Here is a 10,523-nt window from a genome sequence, read left to right on the forward strand (position 1 = left end):
GCTGTCATTCGGAACCGCTACATCGATCACTACGGCCGTCTTCTTCTGTTTGTCTACCACCACTATTTCCGGTTGGTTAGCCACCACCATTTTGTCCGTCTGTATCTGGAAGTCCCACAGGATCTTAGCTCGGTCATTCTCCACCACCCTTGGGGGCATCTCCCATTTTGACCTCGGGACTTCCAGGTTATACTCGGCACAGATGTTCCTGTACACTATGCCGGCCACTTGGTTATGGCGTTCCATGTATGCCTTGCCTGCTAGCATCTTGCACCCTGCTGTTATGTGCTGGATTGTCTCTGGGGCATCTTTACACAGCCTGCACCTGGGGTCTTGCCTGGTGTGATAGACCCCAGCCTCTATGGATCTTGTACTCAGAGCTTGTTCTTGTGCTGCCATGATTAGTGCCTCTGTGCTGTCTTTCAGTCCAGCTTTGTCCAGCCACTGGTAGGATTTCTGGATATCAGCCACCTCCTCTATCTGCCGGTGGTACATACCGTGCAGGGGCCTGTCCTTCCATGATGGTTCCTCGTCTCCCTCCTCTTTCTTGGGTTTCTGCTGCCTGAGGTATTCACTGAGCACTCGGTCAGTTGGGGCCATCTTCCCAATGTATTCTTGGATGTTCCTTGTCTCATCCTGGACTGTGGTGCTGACACTCACCAGTCCCCGGCCCCCTTCCTTCCGCTTAGCTGTACGCTAAGCGGAAGGATATATATATATATATATATATATATATATATATATATATATATATACGATGTTTCAATGTGAGGCGGAGAGCCAGTGATGGAGCGGGAGTTGTTTTCAACCTTGCCTCAAGCTGCCCAGATGGCAGGAGCTCGTCTTCATCTAGCCCTCGGTGCATTTGGCAGCAGATACTCTTCACTGCTGGCTACTGTACATCTCTCTCTGTCTTCTCTCTCACTCTACCATATTAGCACAGGGCGTAAAAGATTACTCCGCATTTTCGCACTCCACACGATTTTCACTGTTTAACCCCCTGACCTCCATCTCAGTCTTCTTTTGCATCCAGATGTACAGTATGGCACACTGCATCCGGGGTCTTTTCAGACACTTTGCAAATCAACCTGAGAGTTTACATGCATGTGCATTTGCAACCAACAACATGTCAAGCTATGCAAGCTTAAGCCGAGAAACTGTAAAATGGTGATGGTTTAACATGAAAGTGTTGTTACTTGCGTGCAGCCTTTAATTTTTAAAGAGTAAGAAATGAAATATGAATTCCTGTTTCCACCAGTTCCTCTCTCGCTGGGTTAAATGTTCATCTTTCATTACGTCATTTATACATGTTGAAAATTTCATTTCACACACACACACACAGATGTGCATATGTGAACTGAAATCTCTTCCTGTAAAATATCACACATGCAAAAGCCTAAATATGCACACTTAAATTTCACACTTTATGGATCTGTAATTCCAGTTAACCTTTTATGCACTCAAAAAAATCTGTTGTTGGATGAACACAATTTAATCATGGCACCCTTTTTGCACACAATTTAACCAAGTACAATAAACCCTTTTCGATCATGTCAAACCAAGACATTTAGCATTTGGTGGTTTAATGTAATCAGATTACGTTGGATCAACATACTATACTTACATTGATTTGAAGTGATTTATTTAAGTATGTAGAGTGAAATTTGTTTTAATTCATTCTACACAATTTAAAAAGTTTAGGAAAACAGAATTAAATCTTGTTGTTTCAACAACTACTTTGTTAATCAAGGCAATGATTTCACTCATTTCAACCAAATTATTTCAATTAGATTTGTTTACATTTGTTACACATTTAGAAACCCACCACTTTACAAAAAAAGTCACAATCAGATTATGATAACATTATCTTTATTAACTGGATTTAGTGGACAATATAAAAGCTTACCATTTTTGTACACCTGCAAGCATTATGCCACTTCAAAAGGTAAAATGTTAGAATACTTATTTACATAGGTAATATGTTGGAACCAAAGCTTCCACAACTAAAAACAGATGCAAAATTTGCTCAATATATCGACTGCATTTTAAAAAATTAAACTAAAAGATAAAAATACATCTCCCACTTGGCAAGTTAAAACATGTGACAAAATCGAATTGTGTGAATTTGGAAAAGTAAAATAAAATAATTAGAAATATTTTGGGGGCAATACAACAACAACAAAAAATTCCATAGGTGATGAAAATCTATATTTGTTTGGTGTATCTCATTGAAATAATTATTAGTTTGACCAATTTTTATATTTCTGTATTTATTTTTTTAATTTTGGTTGCAGTCCTCCACAGCTAGCAATATAGTTTTGCTGTGTTTTAAAACATGCTAGCAAGCAAAATGGACACAATAATACAGTGAACTTAACAGGTGGCAGTGGTCTTAAACTTTACAGGACCTTGATACATAAACACAACATAGTACTTCTGTCAGTACTTCTGATCCATTTTGAGCCATCTATATAAGGACAAACAAAAATCATCTGCAGTGCTGTATAAAAGGTGAATTGCCCAACAGAGAGAATCCAAAAACTTAAAAAAAATGTTTTAAATGAAAGAAAAAAAATATAAACAACTCAAATATTAACATTATATATTGGAAATCACCATTGCACCAATGAACCATTCAAGACCCATCAGTCATTTTCAAGTGCTCTCACCCCATAAGCTTGTTTTTCAGAAACTGTACCTTTGAAGACAGCTTTTGTCCATCAAGATTTAAAAGTATCTTCTGGAGGACTTCAAAGGTGCATTTAAGTTCTGGTGGGTAGCTCAGGTTCAAACGGTATATGAGTCCAAACAACAGAGCACATGCTTGTGCAATGTTACCCAAATCAGTGTTAGCCTCCACACCCTCAATCACGACACCAACGTCCTCTGGGTCATCTTCAGGTTCAGCACCCTCCTTCTGGATGACGTACACCCCCATCACAGTTTGCTCCATGCAGCTTTTTGCCTCGCTGTCCGTATCCTACATGAAAAAGTATAAGACAACAAAGTAAAATTTAAGAGATTGTTTAAACAACTGTTTCTATGCTGTTCATAAAATCCAAGTAGTCAAAGTAATAAACAGAAAATTACACCACTAAAGTAGTTGTTAGTAATTACTCCAATACATAAATTATAAAATACACCTCTCATGTCAAAAGAGGTGGCATAATTGACCTCTCACCGGCCCCTCCCCCGAAAGGGCCATTGTCCAATTACACATTATAGCAACCGTTACTGTGTCTGACAAACATTAACCTCAAGCAAGATGGAGAAGCGGTGTGCCCACCGATACGCCGAGAGATTGTGTCTGGAGGAGTTGTGTTCTTTCCATTCACAAAGTCAAAAACAACGTGAATGGATTAAACAGTGTGTATGGCCCCATTCCCAGGTAAATGTACCGAACATTATGAAGCATGTCTGCTCGCACATTCGGGTACCCATTGGTGCGCAGAGGAAACCATTTGTTTGTCGGACGTAGCAAGAGTAACTTAGGGGGACAGGACTCGAGAAAAGGCTAACTCAGCTGCTAAAATAAAACAGGTATAGAAGTGTTAGTACTAAACAGCTCAAAGTTCATAGACATTTCTATTTACAAATACTGATGACCATAACAATGAAAAAACAACAGGACTTGTTTTAATCCAAGTACAGATTCAAAAGCAATATAGTCTTGATGCATGTTAAATGCACTGTATGTTTGTGTATCAAGTTTAAGTAGGCATAAATTTCTTTCCTTCCAATACCAAATTCCAGAAATTCTTTATTGCAACGCTTAATACTGTTTGGTATTCAAGACATCCTTTCCCCAATACCAGGTGTCTTGTTGCTAATCTCAAAATTTTAATTTTAATGATTTGCATTTGAGGCAACGTCACAATTTGTATGAGAATGTTACAGACAACATGCTGTCACAATGGCTCACCAAGTACTCCTTTATTAACTTCTCATAGTCTTCGTTTAGGTGGATGCACAAAGACTTCAAGATGCATGCTCGTCTGGTATGGATGTTGTCATGCTGGAGAGGAGGAGGAGATAATATGAGCCAAAACCAGTCTGTTTTTCTTAAAGCTAGGGTAATCAGTTAACTTGCATAATTATTCTTTAGGTTAGAACCTGGCATGTACCACTTGTTAAGCTGAAACAAAATTGACAACTTCATCTCCAAATAAAAGTTATTTTTGCTGCCTATGACAAAGTCTACTCAATCCTAATACAAACCTTGGAGATGGCAAGCATGAGACCTCTTATTTTCTTTCCACGTGTCCCTCCTTTGGTCAGAAAGATTTCCATTAAGCGTGGCGCGTATTGGTCAAGCTCGGCAAAGAAAGTAGATAGCAGAGGCTAGGGCTGCTCGATTATGGCAAAAATGATAATCACGATTATTTTCACTGAAATTGAGATCACGATTATTTGACGACATTTATTTAACCCTTTAAGACCTACTATAGAACCAAGTCCACCAGAGCTTATATTATTTTTTTTACATGCTGTAGTGCCATTTGTGGGAGCATTTCAAGTTGCTATACAACTGTTATAGCCCATATTTTACTAATATGTATGCATTAAGTCCATAGTAACTACATTAATTGCAAAAAAGTGCAATAAACTACAAAAAAAATTGAAAATCGCTTTTGTTTTGTTTACATATATTTCTACTTGGAGAAATTTAAGAGGTTTATCCCTCAAAACTTTAAATACAATAAAGTTGCAAAAAATAGTTTACAACAACAGGAAATTTATTTTGAGTGTCTTCATAGTTTTATTTTGGAGATACAGCAATTTTTATATATTGCAGGAAAAACAAAAAACAATCCTATGATGCAAATTTGCAAAGAAAACAGCATGTGCATCATTTCACTGTGGGAAGTGTTACGAACAGCTGATAGGAACGGCAAAGCGTGTTTCTGGAATATTATGTTTTTGTTGCTGCAAGCGCTTTTTATGCAATTTTTGCAAAGCTATATGTGGAACGAAACCGTGACCGAGGACAAGCTGATGTCATCAGATGTAAGTACAACTCCTCCGGTTTCATATGCAAAACAAATTATTGCGCTAGCTTACACGGTTCAGGTTCTACAGGGATTTAAAAATAGTTACGCAAAACGGAGCGTGCTGCTCTGACCGGCTTTAAAGGGTTAACAATGACTTTAAAAAAATAATATAAAATAGTGTGCAACACCACTGAAGTTTTTTTTTAAACTCTCTTTTCAACCAACGGCAGTCACTCTCCAAATAACTTCTGCTTAGCTTTCCGAGCTTCCCTCGGGTCCTCTTAATCAGCGGTCTCCAACCTTTTTTGCGCCACGGACGGTTTATGCCCGACAATATTTTCACGGACCGGCCTTTAAGGTGTCGCGGATAAATGAGGGAGGGGCTAATAATCGGCTCAGTCATTTTTAATGATCGTTGAAAGCCCAGATCGTAATCGTGATTAAAATTCGATTAATTGAGCAGCCCTAGCAGAGGCTTTGTGGTGATTCGCAGAAACTCCTTCTCAATCTGCAATAGAGAACAAATACATTGATTAAAAACGCAACTGTATATTTCACTCACTTCACATCTAAGCTGACTAAAGCTGCTTTTAGAAGACCATGCAGACATCAGTGCTGTCTGTGTAGGACATGAATCAGTCTGTGTCAGATACTGAATTTGAAATTTCCACTAAAGTCACAAGTAAGAGGCAAGTGGAACCAAGATCTAGGCCATTTGCTTTTTGAAGTTTGCAAAGACTGCTAAATTGCACCAGTGGTAGTTCACTCTTTGCAACACAGTATGCTGTTCTAAACAGATTTTTCAGGTTTATTTTTAGTATATTATTTGCAATTGGTGTTTGTTCTGGGAAAGATATTGCAGACTGAGCAATAATCCATTTCTAATGGGGGCCTTTCTTAAAATGACTGGTCCCAGTAACAAAGGCGCTTGTCGACTCAGAAATCGAGGGAAAACCAACAACACACCCGGCAGAACATTATGTTATTTACACGGGTGCACATAAGTGGTCCGCATGTGCGCATTCGCTGTCAAAATAAAAGACGTGCAACAGATAAGAAGTTGCAACGCACGTTTGCATCCATATAAAAGGCACTGTTTTTGTCCGCTAGAGTGGGATTTTCACGGCACATTCTGCACCACATCTGTGTGTTCATCATTTGTTTGAAGCCAGCTCACCTCCTGCAACCACTTTTGCGAGAATACGCGCTTCTTTTGTGGTTCGGACTCCTTCTGACATTTCTTTGGAGGTGGAGGAAAACCAAAGTAATTGCTTAAAGGAGCTTCTTCGACATATTTAAGAGTTCTAAACAAATATGTCCTCCTCCAGAAAATCTTATGTATGCAAACACGTGTTGCAACTTCTTATCTTGTGCGCGTTTTTTATTTTGACAGCAAATACGCACTTGCGGACCACTTATGTGCAGCCCCGGTTATATAGCTCGTCATGTTGCAGCCACAGAAATTCTTTTGTCCATGAAACCATAAAGCTGCACTTTCTTTTTGCCTTATAGTCTGATTTGTCATAACTTTTCCGTTTTGTGGTAAGCTTTTCTTTGGCTGTCACTTCTTCACCCTGACCTGTCTTATTTGGCTAAGCAGAACTACAATTAATATCCTGCTGCTTTTACACACGCACTCACATAACACTCAGCGATTGTCTGCGCGATCAACCTCTCACATGTTTAAGCTGCGGGAGATTTCACTTGTCATGTTTGCATAGTAAGCTAACGATTGATAAGACGATGTCAGAGGAATTGGTGCACAAATTATCATCACTCACAGATCAGTGCTGTCGCTCTCTATACACAGGTCGCGCGATTGCAAAGTGAAAGCAAAAAACAAGCGCAAATTCAAACGCGATTTCAATATGTCACATATTGACAGTGGCTCACCGATGCCAATGACATAATTACCCAGCTACATTTCCGAAAGAATGCAGAAGCATTGACATATATTTTTCCTTCTTATGACAGCCCGACGGGCAGGGCAGAGATAGATTTTGGTAGCCCGACTGGAAAAATCGCTAGCCCTGGGACGTCGGGCTAGCCATTTTGCGAGCCCTGTACAGTGTTTCAATAATTGTACCTACTACTCTCCCTGATGGAACAACGCTTGCACTGCCACATACAAGTCACTGAAAGAAAAAAAGAAAAGCAGTTTTAAGGATAGTTTTATTGGCACCTTTTTTTCACTTTGATTAAATCATAAAACTATCATAAAAAATATATGATGGTAAAAGGCTTACCATGTATTAAAGAGGAGGCACAAACAATCAGAAAAAGGGGTCAGCTTTCTTTGTGGTGTTACTATGGTAAAGAAAACAGAAAAAATTATTTTATAAAAATTCCACAGTGGATTTTTTTTTACTTCGTTGCAAATGTATAAAAAAAATACAAATACATATAAATACCTCTTGCAATATAAAATTCACAGATAAATATCCAATCTGTTGCCAAATGTAATAGCAGTGTTTCACACTATGCAATAAAGATGCTGGTAGTTGCGGTAAAGGTCCGACAGGCAATTTTCATAACTATCCGCCATTGCCTTTTCCTCTGACCTCGTGTTTATGCTCTTTTTCCCATGCACTAGCATCAAGTCAATTCGAAGGATGCAGCCCCTGAATTTGGACACAGCTAATATTTAGCAAATCGCGCATGCTAGTTTAACTTGCATTACTGTGAGAGGCCGAATGCTTAAAATAAAAGGAGAGAGAAAGAAAGAAAGAAAGAAAAAATGCAAATGATAATAAAAAAAGTGAACAAAGACCATGTCTTGCAATAACCGTCATTTAAAACCAAAGTGAATGCTAACAGAGCTAGGTAGAAGTTCAATGAGACAACCATACTAGCTTTAGCTAACTTCATTTACTTTGAAAGTGAATTACAAACGTGTTAAATATTGAATTAAACATATCAATAACCGCTAAAAACACTATAAGACTAACTGCAAAAACGGGTAAAAAAAAAAAAAAAAGAAAAACAATGAAGTGGAAATGCTAATAATAGTATAAATATACCCAGAGCGGATTATAAATCAGGTATTAGACGGTACCGATTGGCACCGTCTAATACCAGATTTTCACTGTATTTGCTCCACTCCTGCTGTCTAATGACAACTTACACATTTGGAATTAAAAACATTGTTAAACAATTAATGGACAAAACAACTTCGTTTGACTAAGATATTTTGAGTTATTTATTACTTACCTGTATTGTGGAAGATTCCGCAGAGGGAAATGGCAGTCCACTGAACACATAACTTCTCCGCGTTCCCGCCTCTTCACTTTTGGGAAGTTTGAGCATGCGCACTAGGCATCGGTTTTAGAGTTGTTGATTTAAAATAATTACATTTAATTGAACTGAAGAATGCAAATCTAGTTCATTAAACTTTTTGTTATTTTATGTTAAACCAACAACTGATAATGATTTAAAAACCTAAACTCAATATGTTCATGTTAAATAGACAAATGTCTATTGAATTAATCAAACAACTGCCTTAGTTGACTTTTTTGAGTGTGGAAGAACCTACTCAAACAATTCTGATTAGTAGTTAAGTGGAGGCAGGAATGTCTTTTAGAATAAAGCATGATTTAACAAAGAATTAAGTTTATTCACAGATGACTGAAATTGAAGGTGTTCCCAGCAGAACTTTGTCCTTAGACTATAATCATACACTGTACATAAGAGTACTGTGACCACTATGATGTCACCACGAAGTCCCATCTTCGAGCTTCGAGTTGATCGTTTTTGACTCCTGCCATCCTGGTGGATGTGACAAGCAGACGGTGGATCTGACTAAGAAACCCACAAACCTACCTGAGAAACCCCATTTTGACTGGAGCAGCAGCCATAAAGAATCTACACAATTAATGTCATGTTCTGTTTAGTTAGATGTCAAACTAGCAAGTGAGACATAAGGTCACCAGGAACATAGAACAAGACCTCTACTTTGATAACTACCACACGGGCTTAGAGACCAGTCAGCTACAAACTAGCAACCTTCCAGTGTGAAACCCACATTTTTTCCTGGTTGCTGGCTGTCTTCAGGTGAAATTAGTTTCAAAGAGGGTGCCGCACCCAAAGCCTCTTTTGGGTACTAGCTGATTGCAGTGGTTGCCTGTAGTTTGCATGGAAGATGCCAACCTGTCTGTAAAAACTTGCCATTTACTCTCTGAGGCAGTGAAATTTTATAAATGTGATGCAAAACAGAAGACATTTGCCTTCAAAGTAAAGGTTTTTCACACTTCTACAAACTAACACATTTAGAAAGATGCAGTTTTTACTTTGAAGACAAACTGTTTGTGTCATAGTTGTAATGACTATTTGGTGAGGGTTTGGTGAGTGTACAGACACGTCTGCATCTCTTCCATGCTGACACCGGTTGACATCGAGTGTCAACTGGTTGGCAACCACTTGTCAACCGGTTGGGAAATGTGCATTTTTCAAACCAATGGTTTCCAGGTATTTGTCATGTATCAGTAGGCCAGTGTGACTGAGGTCTTAGGTGACAGATTTTCTACATATTCTGTTCGACTGGAGCGTAACATTAAAAGCCACTGCCACTTTTAAAACCTGCAAAACAGCAAATGGAATCATCATTCATCTAAAATAGCAATCAGTGTTAATAATTGCTTGCTAAAGTTAATTGGCTCAACAGTAAAGAGTGGCAGAAACAGATTGCTGTATATCTTCACGCATAGTTGGATTCACACACCCCAACCTGACGAGAGCTGTCTTTTACGTCGAGGTAATAAAAGCCTCAGGAGCTCTCCATCACGGTGAGAGATGCTTTATATTTTACTCTGTCACTGCAGACAGAAACGGGCCTCTGATTTAGTGCGAGCCGCACAACAATGATTTTTATTAGAGGGGTAAATATTAGTGTTTGGAGAGGGGGACTCACAGCTAGGGATGAGGCGTGTGGTGTTAACTCTGAGTAGACAGCACTAAGATCATCTAAGGGATGTTGAAGTTCACTCTTAAGTCACTTCTCGCAGTGTAATCAATTGTTCTCATCAATAGCTTTGTACTATTGGACTGTCTCTTTGTTTTAATGAGATAACAAATACAGATACTTCCTGACTTTTACAACTTAAAAAAAAAACTTTGTAAGTTTTAAGTCTTTATAGAAACACTCACTCAGAACCCTTGAGATTAATCAGTAAAAATGTTAGCCAATGCATATTGTTACTGTGCAGAGGCTGTGGTGGACATATGCATACGCCGATTGCTCATTATTCCCACCATGGCATTACAACAAAGAAACGGTGTAAATGTATGCAAGCTCACTGAACATTTCACACGGAGGTTGTAGAACATGCCGGATCCACTGGAAACAGCTCAGTGAAGCCTCTGAAGCAGCACAGCAGGATATGAGAGTGACTCCGTGGCTAAGCAGCACATCATATTTTATAGGACATCTCCTCATCTCCCATGGGTTTCCCCGGCTCGTGCCATAGCCATCAGCTGTCAGCCGGGCAGCCTGACAGCCAGACCGCAACAAGACAAGCAGAGCAGGAAAGTGCTACA

At 38.9% G+C, this 10,523-nt stretch overlaps 1 protein-coding gene across 6 annotated transcripts; it reads right to left on the reverse strand.

Annotated features, from left to right (window-relative positions):
* Positions 1-2,654: 2,654 nt before the first annotated feature.
* LOC308400269 (uncharacterized protein) lies at positions 2,655-8,499 on the reverse strand. Of its 6 annotated transcripts, none has more exons than XM_080887861.1 (6): positions 8,202-8,499; positions 7,238-7,298; positions 7,082-7,126; positions 4,219-5,499; positions 3,923-4,015; positions 2,655-2,980 (listed from the first exon to the last, which is right to left on the reverse strand). In XM_080887861.1, the coding sequence occupies exons 4-6, from the start codon at positions 4,288-4,290 to the stop codon at positions 2,666-2,668; spliced, it is 480 nt and encodes a 159-aa protein (XP_080743987.1). In that variant the 5' UTR covers positions 4,291-5,499; positions 7,082-7,126; positions 7,238-7,298; positions 8,202-8,499; the 3' UTR covers positions 2,655-2,665. The 6 variants fall into 6 exon arrangements, with proteins under 6 accessions (XP_080743987.1, XP_080743986.1, XP_080743985.1 ...); XM_080887860.1 differs by having other exon boundaries at positions 7,078-7,126; XM_080887859.1 differs by having other exon boundaries at positions 7,078-7,126; positions 8,012-8,499.
* Between the last annotated feature and the right edge of the window lie 2,024 nt (positions 8,500-10,523).

This window comes from Rhamphochromis sp. 'chilingali' (assembly GCF_963969265.1).
Source record: "Rhamphochromis sp. 'chilingali' genome assembly, chromosome: 7".
Lineage (NCBI taxonomy): Eukaryota > Metazoa > Chordata > Actinopteri > Cichliformes > Cichlidae > Rhamphochromis > Rhamphochromis sp. 'chilingali'.